We start from the raw sequence: 17781 nt of genomic DNA, 5'->3' as shown, positions 1-17781 counted from the left end.
GTCGGTGACCTACTGTGGTCAATATCTCCCTCCAGTGTACAGAAATAAGACTTCACCACAAAAACAGAAATGGCTACCATAATCGTCTGCCATATACTGATGATAGCATGTGCAATGTTAAGGTTTATTAATATACAATAACAAACCTTATGAAAAAATAACTATCATACTAATAACATTTAGGATATGAAAATAAGAAAAACAGATATTCAGGTGTCACCACCTGTTTCACTCCCTGTCTGCAATGGTTAGAGCCGTGCTTGTTTGTCCAGTTCTTGTTGTATACTCCCATCTTGTGGTAAAGAAGAAACATAGCATAAGAAGCTTAGAAATAACATGTCTGTTACCAGTTCAGTGGCATATTTACTTAAACATTACACTGTGTGACTGAAACCAATGGTAATATTTTTCTTCAATATTAACTTAAATCAATCTGACTCTAAAATGTGGATTATGGGCTCCAGATGACACTAACTCAAAAGTTTAACTTACTACTTTCAGATAATTATGAAAAAAAAGTCAAAGTTATGAGTAACTTAATTTTTTGTGCCCCAACTCTTTATGTATCTATAGTATTTTAGTATGAATAGTGTTCAATATAAAGCAGAGCTATAACGTTTAATAAAATTTAAAAAAAAAATCAAAGTAAGACAGCAGACACAGTGGGATTTATTTATTTATTTATTGTTGCAGGGTTACTGCTTGTGACAGCAATTTTGCACACATTAGTCATGCAGAGCATAGCAATAATAGATGAAGTAGGTTTAAAATGTGACCAACCGTAACATTAATCTTAAAATGTTTATAGAAAATGTTTTTGAGTTATAAATTACACTTTGCCAATGAACTGCAAGTGTACAACCATACTGTAGCCTAGTCATGCAGATCAGATCCTCTGATCTGGATATGGATAGATATGTGCCATATAACATTAAGCAAAATAATAATAATGTATAGCAAATATATTTTGTGCACTTGGTTCCGTTTGATGCTTTAAAGTCAAGTCAAGAAAATTGTTGATTCCGCCTGGGAATAAGAAATAGGAGGATATATAGGAGTATGTAAATCAATATAACACTAACAGGCACTAACTAAATTAAACTGCAGCAGTGACTCTCTCCAAACTCTGCAGGCAGCTGGAATAATACCCACAGGCTATCAAGCACCCAGTCTATTGCCTGACGAATCTGACAAAACCCCAGAAGAGATCTCTTCGGCATTCTCCGACGTACGGGCCGCAGTTCGGTATGTACCGGGAGTGGGAGGGCAACGAGTTTGTACGAGAGCTCCAACAGCAGCCGAGTCGAGTCGAGTCGAGTCGAGTACATGGTATATACAGTCTATGTGTAGCACTGAATGGTCTCAGCACATTCAGTGCATGGCTATTGTGGCAGCCAAAGGTGTCACTTAATCACTACCTATACGGTTTAAAGCAAGCCCAACTTTGTCACTTAGTACTCACGTGAGTTTTCAAGCCTATTTGGGGTTCCTTTCATACAGTGTATTTATATGGCTGGCAGTTAGTTTGGAAACATATGAAAGTCGAGTAGCCTTGGCGAGACTTGTTCCCTGGTTGTTATTAGTACCAGCACATGGGTATTTTTATTTCCTGGAGGCTGTAAGTACTAATGGAAACTCTATTCGTATCGAACTCTCTAAATAGCAATGAGAAAATACTTTGTCGCTGATGTTGGGCCCAAAGGCCACACCTAATCAGAGGAAGCAGAGTAGTCGGGAATGTGGGACAGTGAAATCCAGTCCGGAGTTTGCGGCTCACTCAGCGTTTCTCAAGTTTCACTTCGGCGCGTGCTCTGCCCTGTCTGCTTTGTGTTGTCAGGCAGAAAGACACACCAGCCAGGGTGGCGTGTGTCCTGATAGACGGGCACCCCATCAACGACAGGAATCAAACATTACCCACTCATTTTGTTTTCTGCTCACACGTAGTTAGCTATCACTGACTTTTTTCTCCGTTTTGTAACAATGTCGGTGGGAGTGGAGTCTGGATTCTCGAGTGAGGAGGTCTTAAACAGCCGCTTCCCTCTCCATCGGGCTTGCAGGGATGGAGATGTCGGTGCCTTGTGCTCCCTCCTTCAGTGCACCTCAAACCCGGCTGACCTGACCGTGGAGGACACCTTCTACGGCTGGACGCCCATACACTGGGCTGCTCATTTCGGAAAGGTGGGTCTCCAGCTTATTGTTTGAATGACCATGTTTCTCTTCATGAACATGTTGGTGAAACGGTGTCCAGAATGAGCGTCTGCGCTCTCCGACATGAGCCTCGTCTCGGCCATTTCCTGATGTTAACTGTTAGCTGATGAGACTAACCAGCAGCCATCGTTTACTGGAGGCAGACAATGGACTATTAACGTTAAATTGATTCTGCTCTCCAGCTAACTTAATTTTAGTTATAAAATACAGTGGTATGCATTATATTTAAGGTATAAACGTAAGGTCTTGCGAGCAAAAAGGTTACGTTGAGCGGGAAAATATTAACGTTAACTTAATGGCCATTACATGAGCCGTTGACAAAGAGACGACAACGTTACGAGAAACATTAACGGTAGTTATTTTAACTGACGCTAATTAACTTAATCACAACGGTGCCGTTATTGCTGAACATTTAAGTCCAAAATATTTTAAAAGCAGGATATTTTCATGAGCTCAAAGCTGAAGTAATGGTCAGTAATTAAGTTTTTATGTACTTGTGTAAGCTTTATTTTTGAATACATTACTAATTTAAAGCAACTTTCAAGTCAACTTTAAACGTTAACGACTCATTTCTAACACTATTGAGGTCTGTTGACCTCTCCTAAACAGACATACATACTTGTGCTAAGATCTGTTTTACACTAACCACACCATGGAAAGGGCAGGCCTACAGTTTGCACAGAAATTGGGTGCATGCCGAAAGCCAGAGCTATAAAGAAGGCTGAGTAGCTAGTACAGTGTTGCCTCTCCAGCCACTGTACTATACTTGTCTACACCTGCCCTGTGTCTTCCTCAAAAACAATGAATGAATCACTGCAGATAAGTTATAATCTGTTGGACTTTCAATGCATTGCCTTTTGTCTGTACACAGCTGGAGTGTGTGATGCGTCTGGTTCAGGTGGGCTGTGGTGTGAATGCCGTGACCTCCAGGTTTGCACAGACGCCCACTCACATTGCTGCATTTGGGGGCCACCCTGAGTGCTTGTTATGGCTACTCCAAGCTGGTGCAGATATTAACAGACAGGTATGGCATCAGATGCACACTCAACACCTGCCTGCACACTATACATCAGAAAATTATATAATGCAGTTTGGTGCTTTGAAACTCACCCAACAAGTCAAGAAAAGTTCTAAGGAGTTTTTCTTTTTGAGAGACTTGTGTGACCATGATCTTTAATGAAGTATGCTGAGTATGCTACAAGGAAAAGTGCACATTAAAATGTTGCATTACCATTTAACAATAAATCACTTTTATGTTAAAAGAAAATGTATACTGGTAGAAGTACAAATGTGTGAATAAAAAGAGCAGAGCTGTGTGAGAGGGTGAGCTCAGACTGATCCCATCAAGGAGGATCACTTGGGATCACGACCCTTGCAGTGTATTGCTATTGCTTACCCCTCCACTTGACCTACATTCAGGTTATCTATGTCTGCCACATTTTCTGTTACTGCTGTGCTTTTTACTCATCACGGCTTTGCCTTTTCATGTATTCCCATGCAAAAGACTCAGGCTCTGGGGCTATATTTTATGCTGCGCTGCACAGTTGAGAGAAATCTGATTAGTAGGTCACAATGACATAACGTGTTGTCGTCATCATGAAACACATTACTAACAATTGGTTTTGAATTTGCTCAGCATTTCTTCAAATAAACACCTGAGGAAATTGTAGGATTCATAAGCTCTATTGGATTTATAACATTTTGACCTGGTGGCTGTTGTTGGGACAGTATAACAGCGTAGAGCTCAGCCCACATTGCATTGTGGTTAGAGACAGCCTTCTTGGTTTGTGTGTGAGTGTGTGTGTTTCTCTTCCATCTGCACTCTTACTAATGTGTAACTGTAAATGTGTGTGGGTGGTGGTGAAGTCTGGGTTAAAAGTTCAGGCTCTGCAGAGTTGCACCCTGTTATCGTTCCTTGAGTCTGTTTAACTTTGGAAATGGAGGCAGAAAGGGAGTGTATATTTGGTTAAACACGTTATCATGTATATATTTAGTATGTGAATCAGAGAAGTTTTTTGGCTCCTATTACTGTTCTTGTGCACAACATAGTCATACTTTTCTGTGTGTGTGTGTGTAACTGCAGTCTTTTGTCGTCATTCAGGACTATGTGGGCGAGACGCCCATCCACAAGGCTGCTCGTGCGGGCAGTCTGGAGTGTATCAACGCTCTCTTGATTCAGGGAGCGAAAGCTGAGTAAGTCCTGTGATCAGTCCTGTGTCCACATTTCTTTTTCCTCTGTACTATCCACTACTCAGTTACACCTTTACAAGGGATCACCACCAAACTCAAATCAGAGCAGTGATGGAATTTAAATACTGCATTTATGAGCAGATTCCAAAATATGGCTAATTAGAAAGTGAGAGAATCTGCAAATTACCTTTACAGGTCTGAACAAATTTGAACAGTAACTGAACTACATTACACAAATATAAACTTTGTAATTTGGAAAATTATATTTTTGATACAATGACTATTTCACACATACCCACTTAGAAAGAAGCTGCTCTTATATATGGTAACTTATCCATTAATATATTCAAGCTGTATACTATAGATCACTGTAAGCAATCCTGGTGACATTGTCAAAGTTGAGTGTTCAAACTGAGTACAGCATTAGCCTTTTTAAGAGCCATACGATAAACACCACCTGTTGTTATGTGTTTATTCTGGTGGTAAAATTGTATTCTTGAAAATTGCATAAAACATTTACATTTCCCAGCGTCTTTTAAATAATAAGCATACAAGAATGTAGTCTATTAAACATGAAAGCCTATTTAAGAAAGGAATTTTAACTAGAAATCAGATGTCAGCTTTTGACAGTTTCTTTTGCAGAATGATAAACTGTTGTTTAAAGACAATAAAACAGAGTGTTGATTGTTTTACCACTTCATATCAAAATAGTTTGATCATGAGATGTGTTGTTAGATAATAAAAGAATTGATGGTGCTCCCTTGAAAATGTGACACATTTTGTTAATCCTTGAAATTGTTGTTTATCATTGCAACAATTCACATTAAGTTGCCCTCTGTGCGTAATAATGTTATCTACAGACATATTGAGTTCATAGAGAATGATTCATAAGTTCATTAAATTTACTTTCAGCAGGCACCTTTTATATTACCTTTATGATTTGAGGAAAAGCTGCGATTTAATAAAAGTTGATAATTAACTCAGCATGGCACCTTTGATCTAAACTGACTCTTGTAAACCCAGCACGATTATTACTCGAACTCGAGGACAACTTAATGTAAAGATTGATAAACTGTTTTTAGTCTTTTAGGCCATATTGCATGATATTTGTTAAATCTAGAGTGTGGTTTTCTTTGTTAACATTTGTTTTGGTTAGTGTCTTACATACACAGCTTGACTGGATGACCAAATGCACATTGCCTCTATTTCTGAAGGCCTTTTAGTGTCAGGAAGAAAAGACTATATTTCTGTTGCATAGAATGAAACTGTATAGATAATACAAAACTTGTTTCATATTCACACGAACTGCAAGATCAGGTTTTGTTGAGACTATTATGGCCTGCGGCCATTCTTATCTTTTTTACAACGCGCCATTTGACTTTTCTTACAACAAATGGTTTTGCTGTAATACAGTAATATAAAGATAAGTAAATATGGATTGTGAGATCATAAATGTTACATTATGAATTTAACCAGCCCAGACCCCCCTGTTTCTTAGAGGTATTTTAGGATTTGGATAAATAATCTGCCTCAGTCATAATGCTCAGCCACACCTTTGCAGTTGGCAGCTTTGTTGGAATTATTCCATTTATAGAAAACATTTTGTTATGGTTGGTGCAACTGAAGCGTGTACAAAGGCGTAAGAGACACAACCCATTTTTCCTGTTTTCTAAATTTAGATCCCAGACCTGCAGGGAGGTGAAACAATTACACATAATCATGTAACTCCTTTTTAGCCTTGCTTGTCTTAACAGATCATACTTATTATTTCCCAAAGGTCATGTAAGTCAGTGAACTAAGCACTCAATTTACCTAATGCCAGAATTTGTGCAGCTTGTTACTTATACTCAATCATAGTTAATCAGTCAGTTTGGGTTTATGCTCAAAAGTATGCATAAGTTGGTGAATTAATGCAGAAATGTGAAGATATTAAAAGTCGCAGCATATTTTAACAATAGATTTACCAGTTCAGATGGTGGATTGACCATAACATTTTAACTATTAACACTTTGGTTGGAGTTTCATTTTTTTGCAACAAGCTTTATGCCTTTTCTTTCTGATCCCATTGAATTAGAGAAACCCAAAACAACCAGGGAGTCTACAGATGCACCCTTTCTTGTGTGTAGTTTTTGTATGTTTTTATGCTGTCGTCAGAGAAAGTAGTCATTATGTGGCCAAATAAATCTGAGCTCACTCAATAATGTCAGTGGAAAAATTAACGACATTTGCCATAGTGAAATAATGGCTGTGAATTTTAGTTATTAGACACATTAGACATTAGTATTTGGCAATGTCAAATAAAATCTGACACTGGTACTATTTCATTTGGGCCTTGAGTTACCTCTCGTTACTCTGGTTTCAAAAAGGAATGCAAATGTCAACACACCTTTTTGAAATTTGTTGAAACACAAATGTATAATGTGTAATGTATATCTTCCTCGCAGTTTCAGAGACTGCATGTCCCCAAAGGACAACAGACACCAACTAAAAATGAAGGAATTGAAAAAAACCCAAAAAACAAATAAATAATTTTATGGATTATGGTTGACCCTGGCAGCTGAGTCAGTTAAGTTAGATTTTGAGACCATTTAGTCAAGGATCAGTGATTTGGTTTTTATTACAGATTGAAACTTAATTTTCTAAAGCATATGAAACCCCTGGTTGCTTTGGCTGTTTGAGAATATTTAATGCAATGGTTTTGTGCTGTTTTAATAAATGCTTCATTTCTTGTTGACATCATGTAATGTGCATTTGGTTATCAGCTGATAAGTAATATTTATGATGAAAATGATGATGTGACTTTTTTTCCCTGCAGATTATAGATATTGTATTTAGTTTAGTTTATTCTCAAGTAATTTTTTTAAGTTTATGACAAAGAAATGTAGTTGGGCACAACCGGGAGGGAAACTAAGGCACACAAGTGGGAATGAGGCTCATGACAAAATAACATTAAACCTAACTTCCCCGTACTGTTATCTTCCCTGTAATATTCCCTATACTTTAAAATTGAAATGAAATATATAATGAAATATACAAACACACCACTGAATTTAATATTTATGCCATTTTGACAATAAATATTTTATTGTTTGTTTGATGTTTAATATGTTATAACAGGAAAAATAATGTGGAACATCATTTCATAAAAAGATTGTGTATGATGTCAGTTTTAATTGAATATGTTTTTTAAAAACAATGCCATTTAAAATAATTATTAAATAAAAAGTAATTATGATTATTAATTGCTATTTTCACAAAACTAAATACAGGTCTAATTACTATCCTATCTAAATAGTTCTTGTTTGTAGGATAAAGAAAAGAAAAACTCAGTAGGTAACTGAACATAAACAGGGTAATAAATTTACCTTTTCAGCTGTTATAACCCATTTTTGAATTGTCATAATATTTTAGCAGATCAACAATATATACAATAAATTAGAGTTTATTTCAGCTTCATTAATATTTTGCATGTACATTTTTTTTCCTGGTGAAACTCTCCTTCTCTCCAGGTTAAAACCTTGCATCGCATTGTAGGAATGTCCTTTTTCAAGGTAACATGAAGATTTTAGTGGACACCTGCCACATGCTCTCAATTTTCTTTCTGAGATTTGTCATTTTTCTGGCCATATGTGTATGGTGTTTATATCATCTTTTGACAGATTCAAGCTCCCTGTTGTCACACCTATAGTTCTGTGCTGCCATCCAGATAATCAGAAAATAATGAACAGTCTACTGCATTATAATTCATAAAGCTACAAAGGAAACAAGGCTCCTTTTGGCAAAGCCTCTCTTCTCTCTGTGGGTGAATGCCAGGCAAAAGCCATTCTGGATTACACTGTGGTTGACTCACTGACAAACGCACAGATACACTATTATGGTGTCTGTATTTCAGAAGATAAACTCCAGTGAATTATTCCCATTTATAGCTTTAGATCTAATGGTATAATATTTTTTCTTTTTTAAAACTTGTCATCCATATGATGTATGTCAACATTATTGGTCATGTTTTCAAATTAAAATCCAAATCTAACAGTGGTGTTACTATATTTATTGCATCATAAAAGCAGGATTTTTTCGCATCACAATGATATGGACACTGAACTTTGTGTAAATAATTAAATCCTTGTTGTTCGCAAAGATTTTTCTTTGCATGAATTCTACTCTTCCAATGATTCAGCTTGTTGACTCCATGTGGGAGGATTCTTGAGTAAAGGGCCCTCATCTTCTGCTCTTCTGTATCCACGTATCTTCTGTATCCTTGGATTATATTTCACAACACTTTGCTGCTGGGACTTTTCCTGCTCGTCTTTGCATTGGTATACTTAGCCCATGGCTTGTGGAAGAGAAAAGAAAGAAGAGGTGCAATTGAAGTGAGAAGAAATCGCACTAAATGGATTCATTCATTAGGCGAAACAGCTAGTAAACCATCTTTCACCTTCTGCCTCTGCTACTTATTCAGCACGCTCAGTTGGCCAAACGGCTGCTGAGTAAGGCTGACACACCACAAAACTACAGGCCACAGGGGATCAAATAATCAGCCAATAGCACCTGATGACTGACTGTGGGCTTGTTGAGATCAGGGGCCCGATAGTTCATCTATTTTGAAATATTTAAATGCATTTCACAGTCTAAAATATGAACTAACGCTTTCACCCTCAGAGGCTTTTATACATTTACTTGAAATGTCGGCTACACAGATTTGTGGAGTTTTTTTTTTTTTAATGATACCAGTGGTGTCATGGTTGGAAACCACCTGAGGAACTCCTTCAGTGAACTACATGTCTCTGTTTCCTATTCCCCATTCAGTCATTTTCTTGCAAACTCTTTCACTGCATAGCCCTGGCTCTGGACAGAGGAATTAATGTTTTGAATGACAGAAGAGGGAAGTGTCCTCATCCTCTTGTGATGCATATCTTTGTCTCATTAGATAGTGAATCCATTGGGACATTATCACATCTAAATGATCTTGTTGGGGAAAACTTGAACAGTCTTGTGGTCTTACCCACCCCTTCTCATTTGCCAGCTTTCTCTCCATATAATCATAATGTGACAATGTTAATCTTTGCGCCTGGTTCATGTGTCTAAATTAAATCTTATTTTACAACATAAGACCTGAAAGGAAATTAAAAACATAAAAAAATTAATATCCATACCATTAATGGGACAAAAACAAGATAAACTTTACCTTGTATGATTATAATACAAATACACGATATTTAATGAAAGCCATGAAAATTATTTCTAAACAAGGCCCTGATAATTTTGATACCTTCCATAGGGCCCACCTCTAAATGTGATTTAGATAGGTTCAAACAATCATAGATTTTAAAAACGCAAACAAAATGACCTTTTTCTAATCTATCCCTGAACTGCCCCCATATCTCAAAATTTTGTTTAAACAAGCTTTGTCATTAAAATATATTTTTTTTAATTTGTCATGAGCCTTAAAGTGTTAAAGTGGTCCATTAGAAAGCTAGCAGCAGGTAGGACAGTGTTTAGAGGCTGCCGGTGATGAGAGTAGTGCAGAGACAGAGGCTTAGAGCAGCTGAGTGAGATGGGTTAGATTTGCATAGCATCATGTACTGAACTATTAACTGTTTAATGCTAACACTCATCCTGTTGCAATGGTTATTCACTGTCATTTCACTGTGCCAAATATTTTACTTTATACACAGAAATGTTTTATTTTGTATGTCACAGTATTAACCCTATACAGTATCATAGTCTGTTTTGACATCTAATCTTTGTCACCTTTTCCTTTATGAAAGTGACAATAAGTTACAAAAAAAAGTTTTCTATACTGTTAACAGAAACAGAACCGTACGTCTTAATGTTTTGCAGCCATTGAATTGGAAATGACTTGGTTTTTTCAAGTAATCCTAGAAAGGGGGAGAATAGACACTGCTGAGTCTGCCCCGTTCCCTGGGATAGCCGCACTGTTGTGGCATTGAGTGTTCTCACTATCGCTTCCTATCTACACACTGGCAAACTGTTGAGGTATTTCTTGCGGTGATTGGTTTTAATGCTAGGTTTTTATGAATCAAAACTAAAGTTTTAGACCTGCATGCTTTGCTTATTATCCATGATTGTTCCTGTATCTAGTCTTTTGTTTTTATTTTATGATTTGTTTTTGATTTTGTGAACTAACCATAGGAGCCTTTTATATGGACAGGTTTAATCACGTGAGTCCCATGTCAACATGTAGCATGATAATAGGTTGCCTCTGGAAGGTTAGACGATAGTTAGAGAAGATACATATTGTGTGCTTAGGACCGAAAAGCAAAGCATAACAGGCATTTACAAAGAATTAACGCTTCCTTTTTACATTTCCAAACTAAACGTTGGTGAATTAGTGTTGTCCACAGTTATCCATTTTATTGGATCAGTGCATACTGTAGATGTCAGGTCTCACTAAAGGAATAACTGAATTATTTAGTAATTATAAAGGGATTATTCAGTTATACAGGGGTCATCTAATAAGGGCAAAGAGAAATTGATTGTGACAGGAATAAATAAATGAGGAAAGTTAAACTACAGAATAGAATAGTTAATGGAGTAACTTGGGGATTTATTGAAGAAATGTACTGAGAATTATTAGAGATACACACCTGTAGGATTACCTGGAAACGATCATTTTTTTTCACAAATTTTTTGAAAATTTGATTTGGAGTCAGTTATTTTAGGTGGTTCAGACACTTTCAGATTGTCCAGCTTGTCCTTTTGTATATCCAAAACAGAACAGTTCCACAACATCTGCTGTTGTAACACTACGGCACTTGAAAATCTTCATGACTGCACTAAGAATCTATAGGAATTTCTACAATGGCTAATTTGTCAATGAACATTACCTCTCTTACTACCTAAAATGAGGTGGGTGGAGGCAGGGGCTTAATAGCTACCTTATGTATCAAATTTCCAAATGTTGGAAAACTGAGATTAAGCTTGAGTTGTAGAGACAGGAAGGTTGTGGTGGGATCTAATCTGAGATCAGCACACATGTGGCTCCAGAGGCTGTACGCTTTACCACTGGACTTCCTGTGGGCAACATGTACAACAAACACTTTTTGCAGAATTTAATATGTAAAGAATTATAACAATGTAGTCAAAAGTACCTGATTATTGTGTAAAGGATAAAATAATACAGCAAATTCCTTAAAATGGACTTTGCTCACAGCAATGTTGTTATTTATTAATGCCTCTCTGGTCCATACATTTTTGCTCCGGGAACTATTTCTGTTAGAAGAGTGATACTTTTGAATACTAAATTGTTGAATTGATTGAGGATTAATAACAGTAGCTAATGACATTTAATTCCTTAGAGTGAGACCAATCCATCTACCTTATCACAAAATGGTTTTCAGTATAAATGTAATATCTTGGAACAATCCCTTGGAAGCGTTAATTTTGAAGGGGACGGGTAATGTGCAACAAGTTATTGTGTGATTTTTACTTTTTTGTTTTTTTAAATCTTGAATTCTTTATAAAATGTTTTTTCACTAGTTCTTGAAATGTTTCTTTTTTGCACAACTGTTTAGAGAAAAATACAGAGAAAGTTCAAAACAAAATGAATGACCAAACAGCAACAGTGTATAAAACCGCCTCATTGTGTGGAAGTCAATGTCAATGGCAACTTAAAGAAATAGCTAAATGGAACAGAATAAAAATGGTGTTTGATCTTATGGTTCTTTAGGCATCCACCAAATATACCATTTCATTCACTGCAGATGGGCATTACTGATTCTCTAATGTATTCTTATGCATATAAAATAGTTACTGATGGAAAAGTTTAAATTTTTTTTTTAATTTTTAATTATAAGTACAAGCTTGGATTTGGGCCAGGGCTCCCAGTTCTTTGACAAAGACATGGCTGTTTGCTTTGAGAACTCATTTTGCAGTGTGACATTTAGGCTCAGAACAAGTACAGTATTGTTTTGTAACTGGCCGGTGGAGAGGAGGGAAAATTTCGTCATTAAGATAACAGGCATCTATTGGTTAGTGGGATATTTTCTATGTCCATCTCAATAGCTGACTAGCAGACACGTGTTCCTGCACGTTAATTTCGCAGCACCAGGAGACAATGGACTGTTTTGTACCCAGCAGTTTATTTACTAAATTACTGTATCAACAAAATAAGAATAAGAGATTATTCTTATATTTTCTTATAGTATTTTTATAGTATAGTATTTTTTTATTGCATTGATAAGATAAGTAATTTGCTCTAGTTTTATTGTCCAGTGACATTGCTTCCATACTATAGTACCATGTACGTCTGTAAGTCTGAACAATGAAAACTTATGACACAGCACTGTTTGCTCATTCATTATTGCACTCAGAAAATCACCTTATTCCTGCTGCAACTGGATATGATTAACACAACTGGACCTGCACAGACTCTAATTTGAGTTATAAATGGTTGTACAAATGCCTCTGACAGTAGTACAGCTGATTCTCCTGTTTTTCATTGTCTTCTTCATTTTTCTTGAATTAAGACGAAGACTGGATCTTGATTGTGCCACTGTTTTAGGAGAAGACATCTGGATTTCTGATGATTGAAGATTGCATTTGGTTCCTTCTGTCATCCTGCCTAATAAGAACTCATTCAATAGGGTTTCCCCTGAAGATACAAGTCTGCTACATCGTCGCCTCTTTTGGAGCAAGAACGTCTGAATCTTGTACTTGTTTGGAAAAATTCTACAATCCTACTTTGCCCGGCTCTGTGGCATCACTTTTGTTCAGAAATGCATATTATTTTTCATTATAACCCTTCGTCCTTAACACACATCTTCATATATATCATGCATTCATATGCACAGGTGCACTTGCTCTGTTTATTCAGGGCAAATTTGGTAAATATCAAAACTATTCCCAGGAATTTTGATGCACGATTTCAAAAATCCTTGAGCAGTATCAACGTCCGAAATGTGAGATGACCGTGACCTTCAAAACTTGAAAAAACCTCCACAGTGTCACACTTGTCAAGCTCTTTATATCCACTGTGGAAATGATCTTTGGATTCAGTCATCCTGTCCAGTTAGTCAAATCGTTTCAGGTATCAAATTAACAGGTGCATACCTTCAGATGTCTTAATCATGTCCTTTTGCAGCAGACACGTTTCCCTAATAATTTGGAAACTGTTTCAAGAGTTAAGCTCTATGGAAGATCCAAATGATCCAAAAGGGATCAGTCGTCATCTCTCATGAAGATGACGAAGAGGATGTGAGGGGGTAGAGCAGCACAGGCTATTTCTATACATCTGTGTGTCTGTCTGTGTGTGAATATTTGGTTAATGAGTCTGTATGTGTGTGCCTGCGTGTGTGCGCTTGGGCCTGTCTTATTTTGTTTGTTTTTTATTTGTGTAAACCGAACGTACAGTGCGTGTCTCTAACACTCCCTCTTCCCATTGTGCAGTATGAGGAATGCCAGTGGGCTGACTGCTGCTGACCTGGCCCACGCCCAGGGATTCCAGGAGTGTGCTGAGATTCTCTCCAATGCCCAGAACTTCCAACAAAACATGGCTCAGTCCCATAACGGGGCTTTTCTGAATGGCATGACCCAGAATGGGGGCCACGCTCACCCCACCATCCAGGGACGCAGCTTCTTGAATGGCGTGCCCAACAGAAAGAGGTCATTCGATGGCATGGAAGCAAACCCAGTGAAGAAGGCTAGACCTAACGGTGGGTCACTAAGCTAATCAAATCTGTTTTCAGTTGTTTTTGGATCATTTCAATATCTTTGCAAATTTCTTTGAAAGGAAAATGACATTACTGTACTCAAGTTTGAACAATAGTACATTTAGCTAAGACTGCCACACAACCTGTATGCTTAAATAATAATTACTGAAGATATATTTGTAAGAAAAAAATCCAGTCTGTATATCTGATACAACTGTACTTAACACAGCTCTGTTAGACTCTGATTACCTTGTTTTAGTCTTAGAATGTAAGCAGATGAGAATTGAATGAGTTAATAGAAATGGGTTTAAACTTTTATTTTAAGGGGAAAAATCTGCATAATTTTAATTTCTAAAGTAAGAAATTACTTTGAAATGGATGCAGGATGAATAAGATTCAGCTTGAGCCTGCCATTGTGGCATAGTTTTCAGCAGACTGATCCATTGTATTGTTGGCATGTTTTAAGGAAACATGAAGTTATTTCCAACTGTCAGTCATGGCTTTAATTTTGTGTGCATCTATTTCATTCTTAGGTCTGGGCATGCCGCCAGAAATGCTGAATGGGAATGGGCCACTGGGTGGTGCTGGAGAGACCCAGATGGAGAGCATGAACATGGAGTTGGCAGCAACTGTAACCACAGGTGGGCCAGGACCCTTTGCATTTGGGCTGAATGGGTTTGCACCACCTCAGGGGCCGGGGCCCATGGATCAGTGTGAGGACCAGGGGGGACAGGACAGGTCAAGCCCAGCAACTAAAGAGCTGGAGGTCATCACTGTGGCATCAATGCAGACCCCTTGTCGCTGCACCAACTCTTATGCCTACCTGTAGAAGGCTTGTGTGTATAGTTACACACTTTAATGTTCCCATTTGTGCAGTGTATCTTTTTGGTATCGCAATTCTTTTGCATAATACATGGATAATGGAATATATTTGTTTTGATTTGGTGGTAGGCTACATTTGAAAGATGTATAGCAGTGTGTGTGCTGTATTTTATACTTTTCCATTTTCCTGATTATACTGGGATGGATAAAAGTATTAAGATTTCTTCTTTTCATATTACAGTTATATTTAATGCATCTGTCCAGTTATCTAGATAATTGTTGTGTAATCCTTATTTTTTTAGGTTCATAGTAAAAGGGTGAGTTTTGTTTTGCACAATTATACAACAAAATCCTAGATAACGCAAAATAATTGACATTCCCCTCGACACGGTTGCATCACCAGTGCAAATGTAGGTCATACTGGCTTAATGGAAAAAATGAGCCGTGGTCACGTTTCAAATCAGTCTTACATTGTTGATTCTCATTATGCAATTATGCATTGTTCCGTTATAGTGTAGGAAAAGGGGCGACATCATTGGTCACCTGAATTGGCCTTGTGCTGGAAACGAAAGTGGATTTCAGTAGCAATTCTAAGCTAAAGCTGTTATATTCTTTTATAACAGGTTAGAAAAAGTTCACACAAATGAAATGTAATCTAAATGTTAATTGGATTTTTTTGTAGGAATATATTTTTCCTCCAGTTGAATTTAATAATTCAAGTATTCTTTTAAATAATATTTGATTGTAAACGTTGATGTGTGCCTAAGCACTCTTTAATATACACTAAGGAAATGTCTCCTGATATTAACTGCCACCATGCATACGCTGAGGCTGTTTTTATATTCAAAAATTACCTTATGCCAAAGCATATCCCAACATGAATGTAGCTTGTAAAATAATGTTTCTCTGTGCAGCTTTTTTTGTAGTTTGTAGATGTCATGTACTAAGACATAGTGATCCATGGGCTTGGTATTTTGTTGTTACTCTGCACTTCCTTTGTGTTCATTTTGGCTGTGTGCTTAATTGATTCTCAAGTATGGTGAATGTTCACTGTGTGCGTGTTAGCAAAGTTCTTTTAAGCAACTAGCAGGGCTTGCACATCTCTGTTATATAATAATACCCAGTCTGATTTTGAAATTGGTATTTGGCCATTTTGCAATCAGTAGTTACAAGTTAACAGTACTGCTCAAGAAAATTTGCATGGATTTGTACACTTTGCAAAAAGCCTTATTCCTTGAGCTGTATTGAATAGTTGGAACAATAACTTAATGTACATTATTTAAAACTTTTATAGCTAGTGGCAAGGGAATTTCTTTCTGTATTTTGTAGTACTATTTCATGTTAAGGTGGTGTCTGATTTTGTTTTACATGCAAGAAGGATTGAGTGTATAGTCATTAAATTTGGAGCATTCGGTGCTTAGTACTGAGCAGGTTTAGCTTTGTACTTGATTGTGTGAAATCATTAAATGTTGACAAATTTTATAAATCTGACTGGTGGCCTTTTCTTTCTTGATGTATTCTTATGCATCTGTCAAGTCATGCCTTATGACACTTTTGCTGGCCTGCAAAATTTTTTAAAAGAATAATTTTCAGACTAATGTAAATGAAGGGTTATAAAGATGAATATTATTTCACTAGAACTTGCTCATTTAAATCAGCCCATCTTGTGTTGGGTTTTGGATCCTGGCATGCCAACGTGTCTGGAAGACTCAAGATTTTCTTGACTTAGTGCAATAGCTTAAATACCACAGTGGAAACAGAACTAGGTCACTGTGTCATACAGTACTAACTATGCCAAAGAAGATCAGGATGTGACCTATTTAAAACATGGTCTCAGGTCAATACTTGTTGGATTACGTAAGACTGTGCAGGGTTTTTTGTCATTCTCTGATGAACTTTTTGTGTGTAATCCAAAGTGTTGCAGAACATTTAATTTGTGTGTGGAAATGTGGTCACAAAATGACTTTTCTTTAGCTAGCTGCTCTTAATGAGCACCCTGTTAACAGTTGTGCAAAACAAAATCAGTCCTTGTGGGGTTTTTTTTTTTTAGCTTTTCCTGCCTCTTATTAATTATTAATTAATTTTAGAAGCAGGAATATGGTGACATTATTTATATGCCCTTTGACGATTTGTCTCATTTCCAGTGGCAGATGAGAGACACTGTGAGGATCTTTCCTCAAATGGTCACAATCAACCACAGCTTCCATTTGGGTATGACCCAGCAGCAGAAATCTTCCACGACCAACACATCTACAGTGACTCACCTGAGATCAACAACACAGCAGGCAGCCAGGTGGAGCACCAGAAGTCTGTGAAAGCAGAACAGTTGTATGACCATGCCCTTTTCAGCACCATGCTTCTTTACCATGGATCCTAAAGTACAAAGGATCTAGTTAACAGGCCGTCCTTTTTGCCTGAATCTCATGTATGCCTAAACAAGCATTCATTTGCCTTAAAACCATTGAGTGGTGCAGTTATTCATTTATTCATTTATTATTTGTTGTTGTAAAGGGCAGGCCCATTGTTGTGGATGGATCTGAAATGTGAATGAGTTTATTAAGAAGTGGATTTTGTGTTAAAGAGAAAGTGTTTGTTTAGCTTATAAAGTGTGATTAAGCTGTAAATAGCCTTGTTATGATATACACTAAAGTAGACATCTGTATTGAACCACTGCCAATACTTAAATTTTGTTTCTGTTTCAGCTAGAAATGGGGTGATCCCCGCCTCCATTGTCAATAAAAACAAGGCATGTGCATTCCATGTTACTCATTATTAATTAAAAAAAGGTTTACAAAAGTTAAAGCTTGGTCATTTTATTTTGGACTGCTTCAAGTATACAGATAAGTTGAACAGAAATAAATCCTTATCCTGCAAAAGGTTGCCTTGTAAG

General features: G+C 37.0%; 1 protein-coding gene across 1 annotated transcript; it reads left to right on the top strand.

Moving 5' to 3' along the window:
• The first annotated feature begins 1804 nt into the window (after positions 1–1804).
• On the top strand, positions 1805–17646 carry LOC111218230 (ankyrin repeat domain-containing protein 10-like). The gene is made up of 6 exons (XM_022740423.1): positions 1805–2178; positions 3080–3232; positions 4310–4401; positions 13807–14072; positions 14603–14710; positions 17036–17646. The coding sequence occupies exons 1-6, from the start codon at positions 1981–1983 to the stop codon at positions 17266–17268; spliced, it is 1050 nt and encodes a 349-aa protein (XP_022596144.1). The 5' UTR covers positions 1805–1980; the 3' UTR covers positions 17269–17646.
• Positions 17647–17781: the final 135 nt, after the last annotated feature.

The sequence above is a fragment of the Seriola dumerili genome, unplaced genomic scaffold, assembly GCF_002260705.1.
Source record: "Seriola dumerili isolate Sdu_G_001 unplaced genomic scaffold, Sdu_1.0 BDQW01000052.1, whole genome shotgun sequence".
Taxonomy (NCBI): Eukaryota; Metazoa; Chordata; class Actinopteri; order Carangiformes; family Carangidae; genus Seriola; species Seriola dumerili.
Note: the sequence above shows the minus strand (reverse complement) of the source record. Positions and strands in the feature narration are given on the sequence as shown.